This window comes from Dipodomys spectabilis, unplaced genomic scaffold (genome assembly GCF_019054845.1).
Source record: "Dipodomys spectabilis isolate Male_0828 unplaced genomic scaffold, ASM1905484v1 ptg000163l, whole genome shotgun sequence".
NCBI lineage: Eukaryota > Metazoa > Chordata > Mammalia > Rodentia > Heteromyidae > Dipodomys > Dipodomys spectabilis.
Genome location: NW_024870840.1, coordinates 20,615,288 through 20,627,394, shown reverse-complemented (window position 1 = coordinate 20,627,394; position 12,107 = coordinate 20,615,288). Strand labels below are relative to the sequence as shown.

The 12,107-nt window shown below is 53.4% G+C and overlaps 1 protein-coding gene across 2 annotated transcripts in view; it reads right to left on the bottom strand.

Moving 5' to 3' along the window:
* Positions 1-12,107, bottom strand: part of Micall1 (MICAL like 1) — a 28,782-nt gene extending 16,675 nt beyond the window's left edge. For both annotated transcript variants that reach the window (XR_006149526.1, XM_042693305.1), the window contains exons 1-5: positions 11,960-12,107; positions 6,696-6,744; positions 6,229-6,370; positions 2,856-2,947; positions 1,203-1,342 (exon numbers count right to left, since the gene is read on the bottom strand). Coding sequence is in view for 1 of the 2 variants with exons in the window: in XM_042693305.1 (XP_042549239.1) it covers positions 1,203-1,342; positions 2,856-2,947; positions 6,229-6,370; positions 6,696-6,744; positions 11,960-12,105 (569 nt within the window). In the remaining variant the exon portion in view is untranslated. The remainder of the gene's footprint in view (positions 1-1,202; positions 1,343-2,855; positions 2,948-6,228; positions 6,371-6,695; positions 6,745-11,959) is intronic.

Below are 12,107 nucleotides of genomic sequence, written 5' to 3'. Positions count from 1 at the left end.
TCACAGACGGGCTGGGAAGGTAGCTCAGTGGTAGAGCACTTGCCTTGCATGCATGAGGCCCTGGGTTCAATTCCTCAGCACCACATAAACAAAAAGAAAAAAGCAGGAAGTGGTGCTGTGGCTCAAGTGGTAGAGCGCTAGCCTACCACTTGAGAAGAGCTGAAGGACAGCGTCCAGGCCCAGAGTTCAGGCCTCACGACCGACCAAAAAAAAAAAAAAGAGTCTCACAGACTTTCCTGCCCAGGCTGGCTTTGAACCAAGATCCTCAGATCTCAGCCTCCTGAGTAGCTAGGATTACAGGTGTGAGTCTCCAGCGCCGGGCTTCATTTTTAATGAAACACAATAAAATAAAGTTTTGTAATTCCTATTCCAGTAGTATTTATGGATATACCGCAGGTATTTACATCTAATAGATGTCAAATGCATTTTCTTTAAACTAAGAGTCAGTAAAAAGTTGCTAAACGGCTGCCTAGGGGCCAGTTCAACCTGTTTCCCTACATCTCAACCCTGCAGTCAGATGCCTGGAACTCCAGGCCCAGCTCCCACCCCTCCCTTCCCTCATGCACACACTGAACTCAGTCCTACTGGTAATCAGTTTTCTTTTCTGGTAATATAAAACATTTGGGCTGGATTCTGGTGCTCACACTGTCATCCTAGTTATTCAGGTGACTGAGATCTGAGGATCATGGCTCAAAGCCAGCTCAGGCAGAAAAGTCTGTAAGACTGGGGCTGGGAAGGTGGCTCAGTGGTAGAGCGCTTGCCTTGCAGGCCTGAGGCCCTGGGTTCGATTCCTCAGCACCACATAAGAAAAAAGAAAAAAAGCCAGAAGTGGCGCTGTGGCTCAAGTGGTAGAGCACTAGTTTTGAGCTGAAGAGCTGAGGGACAGCACCCAGGCCCAGAGTTCAGGCCCCACGACCGACCAAAAAAAAAGTCTGTAAGACTATTATCTCCACTAAAATTCAAGTGGTAGAGGGCTAGCCTTGAACAAAAAGAAGCTCGGTGATAGAGACCAGGCCTTGAGTTCAACCAAGGACTGGTACAGACACAAAAAAATGGGGGGCTGGAAGTGGTAGAACTTGTCTATCATGTTCAGAACCTGGATTCAATCACCAGAATTTTTGTTTTGTGACAGGAACCCATCCTGTCAGCCCCACCTCCTCCACCCCCACCTCCCCACGGCTTCCACCCCCACCCCCACTCACCGGAAGCAGTGGCGGTGGTAGAGCCTGCCCTCTGCTAGGTACCGCTGCACCAGGTGCACATGCTTCCCGCAGGCCATGCATGTGCTGCTGGGGACCCGGTGGAGGCCCTGCTCCGCCAAGCTGCCGGAGAGCTCCTCACCCTGCAGAGGGATGGGGGTGGGGGGCGGTCACCAGCTGTGCTCTCTAACCTACCTCCCCCTTATGCACACGTGAAAAGATCAGAGAGTCAGAGGTCAGGAGGCTGTCACCACGTTCCAGAGGAAGCCAGAACCCAGAAATGAGTAGGACTCGATCTAGACTCCCTGAGTCAGGATAGAAACAAAAACAAAGAACAAAAAACAAAAAAACAGACTTCTAAGCCAAGCACCAGTGGCATACACCTGTAATCCCAACTACTCAGGAGGCTGAGATCTGAGGATCACAGCTTAAAGCCAGCCGAGGCAGAAAAGTCCCCATGAGACATGTATCTATAATTAACCACTCAAACACCAGAAGTGGAGCTGTGACTCAAAATGGTAGAACGCAGGCTGGGAAGGTGGCTCAGTGGTAGAGTGCTTGCCTCACATGCATGAGACCCTGGGTTCGAGCCTCAGCACCACATAAATAGAAAAAGCTGGAAGTGGTGCTTGGCTCAAATGGTAGAGTGCTAGCCTTGAGCAAAAGAGCTCAGGGACATCTCCCAGGCCCTGAGTTCAAGCCCCATGAGAAGCAAAACAAAAACAAAAACCAGACTTTCTAAGCTGGACCTGGTGACTCATACTTCTAATCCTAGCTACTCAGGAAGCTGAGATCTGAGGATCATAGTTCAAATCCAACCTGGGCAGAAAAGCCTATGAGACTCTTATCTCTAATGAACTTCCAAAAAGTTGGAAGTGGAGATGAGGTTCAAGTGCAAAAAGAAGCTTAGGGACAGAGCCCAGGACTGGTGTGTGTGCATGCATGCACACACACACTCACCCCTTGGAGGGGGGGTGGGGGAGGTCTCTGCCCTTAGGAAAGGCTATGGCCACTCCCAGTGGCTCCTCCTTTGGGGTGGCCACCAGACAGTTCCTGGGGGACTCATTCCTCCTGGCTCCCCTACCTGTGCTTCCTCCCCCCCCCCCCCCCCCCCCCCCCCCCGCCACCGCTGCTCTTCCAGAGCTGCAATTGAACCCCAGCTGTGGGATCTGAAGCACATGGCCGCCCCTGGCCCCGACCTGTTAGATGGTCTGGAAGCACCCCAGCTGGCGGCCCCAGCCCACACAGCCTCCCTGTGCCTGGCTCTCTAGAGCATGGGAAAATAAGATGTCCTTAGACAGGTGACTGGCAGGGTGGCCTCCACTTCACACTAGACTCAGATCCCAACCTCCCATCCTCCAGATTACTAGGAGGTCTAGACAGAACCAGGCTCGGTGGTCTGCATTTTTGCCTCAACTGGAAGCAGGGGGAGAAGGCCAATCAGCCTGCCCTCCCTCCCCATCCCAGAGCTGCCAAAGCCCTGGACTCAGCCTACAGCATGCAAGTGGCAGCCTGTCCCATGCCACCACACACACATACACACACACACACACACACACACACACACACACTGCCCACAACCCAACTTCCTCCCATGACAGTTACCACAAAGACAGTCGTCCCCAACCAACTTCTCCACTCCGGGCATCTGCCTACCTGAGCATCATCTTCTGGTTCCACAGCGGTGGGTGCCATCGGTGGGGAAGAGGGTGAGGATGGAAGGTCCTTTCTGGGTGGCGAGACACCAGCTGCCATGAGACAGGAAAGGTCCTGAGGCAGTCAGAGATCCTAGAGCCCAGGAGGTCCCAACCCACCGTCTGCGGCCGTGGCCTCTGGGCAGCACACCTGATGCCACTGCAAAAAGCAAGCTTCCCCAGCACAGACCAGAGGACACCTCACTTTCTTTTTTCTTATTTTACGTCGGTGCCAGTACTGGAGCTTGAACCCAGAGCCTGAACATTGTCCCTTAGCTTTTGGCTCAAGGCTGGTATTCTACCACTTGGGCCACAGCTCCATTGGAGATAAGAGTTTCTTGGTCCTTTTCCTGCTCAGGCTTGTTGTCTTCACATCGTGATCCTTCTATCTCGGCCTCCGAGTAGCTAGGACTACAGGCATGAGCCACTGGTGCCAGGCTGGCATCTTCACTTTCAAACACATTCTGAAGATAAGCCACTGATCGGCTGAACCTCCAGAAAGGAAGCCAGAAGTCGCTACTGCACTGGGTCATTATAAACATCAATGTCACAGGAGAGGCCAGTTTCCCAGCATGCACAGGGTGAGGGGCATCCGCTCACCAGGTTAAGGGGTAAGAAAGAAAAGCACAGGAGGCTGACCTGAAGGCTGGGGAAAATGACCTGTTCCAGGTGAGCAGAAGTGGCCCAGAACCCTGCCTGTACCCCTGATCAGAGAAAGCCCACCCCCCAGCCCACCCGGGGCTCCTCTCAGACCATCACCTTTCTCTTCAGCAAGTATTAAACAAAGCACTTGCTCTCCACCCAAGAACAAAAACAAAACTCCAAATTCCAGAGAATGGCATTCCCACCCAGCTCATTGTAAAACAAGCGAAGTTCCTCACTGTGATCTACTCTAGCAAGAACCAGACTTTATGTACTCTAGCAAGAACCAGATTCCAGAGCCAGGAGCTGGTGGCTCACGCCTGTAATCCTTGCTACTCAGGAGGCTAAGATCTGAGGATCGAGGTTCAAAGCCAGCCCGGGCAGCAAAGTCCGTGAAACTCTTATCTCCAATAAAAAAAAAAAAAAATTTACCAGAATACCAGAAGTGGTGCTGTAGCTCTAGTGGTAGAGTGCTAGCCTTGAGCTGAAGAGCTGAGGGATAGTGCCCAGGCCCAGAGTTCAAGCTCCATGACCCCAAAAAAAAAGAACCAGACTTCATTTCAGTCTACTCATAGAGCCTGAAATCATTCAGTGGATGCTAACCCACGCTTACACAAGACAAAAAATCCAGGACTGGGAAGGTGGCTTAGTGGTAGAGTGTTTGCCTAGCATGCTTGAAGCTCTGGGTTCAATTCCTCAGTACCACATAAAAAGAAAAAGTACCACAATACCTTCAATACCTCAGTATCACATAAAACAGAAAAAGCAAGAAGTAGCACTGTGGCTCAAGTGATAGAGTGCTAGTCTTGAGCAAAAGAAGCTCAGGGACTGTGCCCTGGCCCTGAGTTCAAGCCCCAGGATTGGCAAAAACAAAAAACTGAACCAAAACAAAACCTAGGTACTGGTGGCTCACACCTGTAATTCTAGCTATTCAGGAGGCTGAGATCTGAAGATGGTGGTTCAAATCTCAGACATGGTGGTTCAAATCTCAGACAGAAAGTCCCTGAGACTCTTATCTCCAATCAACCAGTAAGTGGAGGCGTGGCTCAAGTGACGGAATGCCAGCCACTAGTGAAAAAAAGCCAAAGAAAGTGAAGCCCTGAATTTAAGCCCTTGTACTAGCATAAATATAAACAAATCAAACAGAAGTGCAGTTATCTGTCGTGTGGCATATGTTACGTGCTGTATGGGGAAGAAGTGTGTGAGTTCTTGGAGTGGAACAGGAAATGTATTTCTCACTGTGACTCATGCTAGAAATCCCAGCAGTCTAGGCAAGTCCCTACAAGATTTTCCCACTGGGACAACACCCCCTCCCGCTTCCTCATCTCTTCTCCTCAGCAGCACACAAGCCCTACCACCCCTAGCCTGCAACATTCTATCTCAGATCTTCTCAAGGCTGCCTGGGTGGCCCCTCCCCATCCTTGTCTAAAGACTCAGTCCGAATAGCATCTTCTCGGAAGCCCTCCCTTGTCACCCATCTGAGATCTGAGGACGGGTGGTTTGAAGCAGTTGCTTAGTTCAATGCTAGTGGCTCACACCTATAATCCTAGCTACTCAAGAGGCTGAGATTTGAGGCTCACCATTCAAAGCCAGCTCAAGCAGCAAAGTGTGAGAGTTTATCTCCAGTTAACCACACACACACACACACACACACACACACACAAGCTGAAATAGAGGTGTGTCTGAATTAGTAGAGTACTAGTCTTGAGCAAAACCACTAAGGGGCAGTGCCAAGGCCCTGAGTTCTAGCCCAGTTCTAGCCCAGAAGAAGAGAGGAGAGGAAAGGAGAGGGAAAGGAAGGGAGGGGAGGGGAGAAAGGGGGAATGCAGAGGAATGCAGAGGAGAGCAGAGGGAGCTGGGAAGGTGGCTTAGTGGTAGAGTGCTTGCCTAGCATGCATGAAGCCCTGGGTTCGATTCCTCAGCACCACATACACAGAAAAAGCAGGAAGCGGCGCTGTGGCTCAAGTAGTAGAGTGCTAGCCTTGAGCAAAAGAAGCTTAGGGACAGTGCCTAGGCTCTGAGTTCAAGCCCCAGGACTGGCAAAAAAGAAAAGAAAGTTGGGCTAGCATGGTCCAGAGAATAGAAGCAGGAAGGAGAAGGGAAAAAGTGAAATCTGGAACCCTCAGGCAGCAGGTCTCATTTAAGAATATCCTAGCTCACCCTGCCCAAATTCTCTGCTGCGTGTTCTTAAGTACCTTGCTTCCCTCTCTGGGCCCACTTTTACCCTTTAAGAAAGGGAGGCCCAGCTGCCCCAGGAGAGGGTTCTGCCCAGGGACAACCAGCAGCCTCACAAGCAGAAGGAGCCTGACACCAAACCCCACACTCTGTGTTCCCCAGGCACTTGGTTTGCAGGCCTTGAGGTGAAAACAGCCCATGGAAGGGGCCATGATCTTCGGGAAGAAAGTGTCTCCCCATAGGAAGTGCAGGGAGGTGAACTCAAAGCGGATGAGCTCACCCTGCCTTACCTCCTCACTTCATTGTGTCCATTTTCTGGTTTCTGTATTTGACGTCCCCCACCCCGGACAGTGGGCAGCGATCATGCCCTGGCCGTGACCCCCGGCCCTGCAATCGCTGTCTTAATGAATATCTGAACAAGCGAACATATGGTTCGGCGAATGAAGGACGGGCTGCCTTCCCGGCTGTGTGTTCGCAGCCTTGCGCGTGCACGCACGGCAGAGCTGGGTCCCCCTCACCTTGGCCAGGGCTGGTGAAGTGGTTATAGTACTGGGACACGTAGGTCATGATGCTGAGGCAGTCGGGGACGCGCATGGAGACCATGTCACTGGGGTCCAGGAGAGCAGGGATCCCCAGCTCCTTCTCCGCCACTTCAAAAGCCTGGGGTGGGGCAGGTGTTGGGGTGGGGGCAGGTACAGTCATGGCAGGGAGAGGAAAACACAGGGAAGGCTGTGTGAATGGCCACCTCCCAGCGAGGCTGGGCTGGGATGAGGTGACAGGGGCTCCCCTCGGCTTTAGTACCACCAAAGCCCCACAGATGGCCTGGAGAAAGGAGAGCCTTTGGAAGCGGGAGGAGGGGAGGAGGGGAGGAGAAAGGGCAGGAAGAGCCTTCCACATGCAAGGCCATGCAAGTCCCCTGTCCCCCAAACACATGTGCATGGGCATGCATACAGTCTCAGGAGCTTGATTCTGTCTGGGAACTCACCAAACGGTTATTCTCGAAGACATTGTCCTTGGAAAGTGAGTCAAAGTCTCTGTAAGAAGCAGGGAGGAAGAGGTCAAAAAAAGGAAATGATTGCTAGGTGCCAGCTGCTCACGCCTGTAATCCTAGCTACTCAGGAGGCTGAGATCTGAGGATGGTGGTTTGAGGCCAGCCTGGGGAAAGGAAAGTCTGTCTATGTGACCCTTTCTCTTCAATTAACCACTCAAAAAAGCCAGAAGTAGAGCTGTGGCTCAAGTGGCAGAGTACTAGCTTTGAGCAAAAAAGCTCAGCAACAGCGCCCACGCCCTGAGTTCAAGCCCCAGATCAGAAAAATAAAAAATAAAAGAAGGAAAAAGAAAGGAGGTAACAGGTAGAAGTTGAAGACAGAAGGCAGCAGTTGGCCTTTTCCTGGCCAGTGTCAGATTCAGCTCAGCAGAGCTGAGGTTCCTGGAGAGAAAACTGAGGCAGCAAGCCCATGCTAATAGAGCTAGAACAGAAGAGTGAGCTCTCTGCCTCCTAAGCCCCAGAGGACAAGACATCACCTAGAAGCTGGGGAGTGGTGTCAGATCCCTTCCCTTCCCTTCCAGACTCTTCCTCTAGTGACCATATCCTGGTCAATTGCAATGACGCGACCAAGGCCAGGAGTTCCACCTGTGGACCACTGGTGTCACACTCAGCCCAGGGCTGAGCCTATATTTTCAGAACAATTCTATTTGGCAGGTTTTTTACTCATTCTACAGATGGGGAAACTGAGGCTGAGAAAGAAGAAGCCACCCAGGCCTGGGTTTCTATACTTCTGACAGTCACACTCCCATAAACCACAGCAACTCTGAGTGCACCCCCCAGCCCAGCCCAGCCCAGCCTCAGGACAAGTGTTTTTTTCCTTTCCTTTTCTTTTTTTTTTTTTTTGTCGGTCATGGGGCTTGAACTCTGAGCACTGTCCCTCAGCTCTTCAACTCAAGGCTAGCACTCTACCACTTGGGCCACAGTGTCACTTCTGGTTTTCTGGTGGTTTATTGGAGGTAAGAGTTTCATGACCTTTCCTGCCCGGGCTGGCTTTGAACCGCGATCCTCAGAACTCAGTCTCCTGAGTAGCGAGGATTACAGGTGTGAGCCACCAGCGAGTGGTTTTTTCTTTTTTTTTTTTTTGGTCTGGTTGTGGGGCCTGAACTCTGGGCCTGGGCACTGTCCCTCAGCTCTTCAGCTCAAGGCTAGCGCTCTACCACTTGAGCTACAGCACCACTTCCGGCTTTTTTCTTATGTGGGGCTGAGGAATCGAACCCAGGGCCTCAGGCATGCAAGGCAAGCACTCTACCACTGAGCCAACTTCCCAGCCCCGAGTGGTTTTTTCTTTCTGAACTTCTCGTCCATCCTCCTGTGTAGTTGGGTTACTCCTGGGAACCCCTTGGGACCAGCTTCCATTAAGGGATCAGTGGAGGGGTTTTCACAGTTTCTAAGTTGGGACAGGTGAGAGACGGCAGGACCTGCTGTGGTGAGGGGCAGCTGGCAGGCCTGCTGCTTTATTTAGCCCCATTCACCCTCCCTGCAGTGGGGCCGCGAGCAGCCCAGCTACAGCCTCATAAGCGCACAGGCATTCACTTCCTTCTATGGTGAAAAACTGCAGCCCAGACAGCCAGACAGGTGAATGCCAGATGAGGACAGCCTCCTATGGCCTGGATTCCAGGCCTGCCGTCCCAAGCTGGGCTGTGTGACTATGGATGGACCTTCTCCAGCTTCTATTTCCCCATATGCAAACTGCAAAGAACAAGGACCCCAATTCCCAGGCCTCCTAGAGACTCAGAGCAGGAGAGCACACCCCCCTCCCCACCCCAGCACTTGCCAGGCTCTTGTGCATCCCATGGACCCTGGACAGAGGGAGGGCAATGTGGAGTCTACAGAATCATAGCAGCTCCAGACCTCCTTAAGCCACGTGTGGCCAGGACCCTTGACTCCCTCAAGGACTAACTCCCTGCCTAACAGTGGGCCTCAGCAAAGACACCACCTTGTGCGTCTCAGTCTATGCTAGGGACCACCAGCCCCAGCGTAGAATGGTTCCAAGACCAAGTGACACAAAAGCCACCCCGCCATTTATTTACATCTCCTCCACAGAGGTCACAGTAAGACCTACATTTGTCCCCCCCCTTCCCATAACCCCCAAACTCTACACTCTTCCTAGTACTTAGGGAACACTGCATAAATGTTTGTTGAATGAGTAATGGGTGAACACTGGTTAAACTAACTCCCCCACCCCCTCCAAGCAGGATACTGCAGTGTCCCCCGACTCCTCTCCCCACCCATCTCTGCCCCTTATGAACAGCTGGGTAACGGAGATCTTGTCAGAAGCCTGGAAAGTTCCATTTGGCTCTAGGAGAGATGAAAGAACAAAAAGGAAATCCACAGGGTCCCTTGGCCTCTAGGGAACTCAGCGACGCGTGTGAGGGAGCTGCAGGAGCCTGACTGGCACCTAGGCAGGGCACAAGGCCCCAGACACAAAGTACAAGATAGCTATGACTCTCACCCCAGCCCTATCCCTCAGGGAGGCCTGTCCCTTACATAGATTGCTTGCCTAGCATATATGAGGTCCTAGCTTCAATCCCCAGCAATAATAATAATAATAATAATAATAGCAGATATGGGCCTCTACCCATCACTGAGGCCTTCCCTATATACCTTTTTGTGGGATCAGGGCCTTGGTTTCTCTCCTATGCAACTGGTTGGCTGCCCAAGCACTGGCCTTCCTGGCAAATGCCTAGTCTCAATTCTGGAAAAGTCCTGGAGGAGAAAAACCCTCCTCTCTACACGTTCCAAAGCTACATCCCTCTCCCCAGTCCACCCCCCTCCAAAAAAAAAACCCACATGGCTCTGGGGCTCCTTAGCCTGCTGAAGAGGCCCCCCGCAAACCTGGCGCAGCCCTGCGTCCTGACTCTGGCTGTCTGCGGTGGCCCAGCCCCCAGCATTGGGCATACCTCAAGCTTTGCACTCAACTGGGGCTCAGGCCCAGCCCTTAGCTGACCCGACCCTGACTTTATCCTTGAAGACTGTGCTATCCCAGAGAGGGCTTCCATTGGGGAACTTAGACAGAGCACATGGGCTGTGTGGGAGTATGTGTCAGGTTTTTGTGCTGCCGGCTGGTATCTCCATTACCAAGTACAATGTCCAACACACGGCAGCAACTTCCTAAATACTTGTTACATAAAATGAAGGAGTCAAACATCATCACCTCCTCCTACCACCCAAGAACACCTCTTAAGGTAGCTAATGTTAATTGCATGCTTACTATCTCATCTAACCCTCAAAACAAGCCTGTGGAGTAGGTCCTGCTATCCTACACCTATCTACATGCCTGGCAGGACCAACAATTTACCCACAGACCCAAATCCAAATCCAGTAATCAGGCAGCCATGCCAACAGACCTAGACCTACCACCCAGCTCAGCTTGAAAGATCCATCACTCGATACCTGATGCCTGTCTCTTGCCTTAGCAACTATCCCAAGCCAAAACAGAAGACCTTTGGAGCCAGGGCTCCAACACAGGGTCAGGTCCTAGGCCCTTCACCTCACGCCCTGCTCCTGACTCCAGGGTCCCGGCCGCTGGGCCTCCATTAGGAATGGCATGTGTTCTGTGGCAGACACTACTCCGTGGCACCGAGTAACCCAGGAACGTGGGTACCTTCGAATCTTTGAGGAGATCCTTCAAAGCCCTCCTGTGGAAGTGCAGACACTGTCGCAGGCCCTGCAGGGGTGGGCTGCAGGGAGGGGGCTGTGGACAAGCGCCCAGGACCAGGACTTTTTGTTTTTGCCAGTCCTGAGGCTTGAACTCAAGGCTTAGGCTCTGTGCCTGAGTCTTTCTGTGCTCAAGGCTAGCACTCTACCACTTGAGCCACAGCACCACTTCCAGCTTTTTCTGTGTATGTGGTACTGAGGAATCGAACCCAGGGCTTCATGCATGGTAAGCAAGCATTCGACCACTAAGCCACATTCCCAGCTAAGGACCAGGACTTTTGTCTCAGAACTTACTACTGAGACCTGAAGCAAAAGGAATGGTAGGTACCAAATGAACATTCACTCATTGTTTTGAGTGAATGAATGAATGAATGAATGAATGAAGAGGCTTTGAAGACACAGAGAGATGAGATAGAAGCCCCAAGTCAGCTACTCTGGAGGTCTGAATACATTTTTCCATGAGAACCTAACTGCGCAGCTCTAAGCAGGAAGGGGCCACTTCCCTGCGTGGGACAGCCAGGGGATGGCTGTGTATAAGTCCCGGGGAGTCTTCCGCATTGCCCACCCTGGGGCCACACACCTGGGGAGGGGGGATCCTAACTTCTAATTGAGGGGTATGTGGTAGACCACCAATGACCAGCAATTATTCACTAAGCTAGGGTCTCAGAGACAAGCTCCCCCTGCCAAATCAAAAGTAGGGTTCAGGGATGGAGGCATGGCTCAAGGGGTAGAGCACCAACTAAGCAAGCAAATCTAGCAAGAGCCAGTCCCCAAGTATTCACCCCTAGTATCAGCAGGGGGGAAGGGGAAAAGAGGGGGGAGAGGTCTGTGTCCTCATAGGGCATAAAGGTCCCACAGGGGACCAGCCAGCCCTCGGGCCTTACGGGAGCGGGGGAGGGCTTCCCTCCCCATCTGGGTTCTACGGCTGCTAGGAGTTTGACACGGAAAAGAGCTGAAAAGAAAGAAAGGGGAAAAGAACTAGATGTAATGGCCTACATTCCTATGGGAAACTCAGGAAACAGGGCTTTGAAGAGTCAGATGACTATAGATAGCGTCCTGAGCCCTGGAGGGAACCGGGCCGGGGCCGCAGGCCGGGGCCGAGGGCGCGGCAGGCCGGCCCGGGTACCAGCCGCCCGGGCGCCTCCCCGAGACACGGCCTCCCCTAGATCTCCCTCACCGGGGTACACTTTACAAAAGGTCGGCTGTGGGAGCTGCCCACACCAGCTCCAATCAGGGCAGATGAAGTCTATTTGGGGGTGGCTTATTCTCATCTCCCAGAGACCTATTTTGGGGTGCTGTGTCCAGAGCCCCAGTGTGAGCGCCCGCCGAGGGCGCCCGCCGGGGCGCAGGGTCCCGGAGGGCGGGGCCGGGGAGGGGCGGGGCGGGGCTCGGGGACGCCCCCGCCCGGGGTCGGGGTCCGGTCGTCGTCGGGGGTCCCCGGGGTGGGGCGGCGCCCCCCCCCCCGCGTCACTGAGGGGGGCGGCGGCCCCGGCCCCCCACCCGACCCCGCGCACGCCCGCCGCCCGCGCCGCCCCGGGACTCACAGCAGGTCGGGCCGGTGCCGGTGCAGGATGGCGCAGAAGGCCAGGCCGTCCCGGAAGGAGCCGCTCAGGTCGCGGACGTCCACGCCGCGGTAGCCCTCGCACTGGCGGCGACACCAGGCCAGCAGCGCGCCCCGCGGGCCCGCCATGG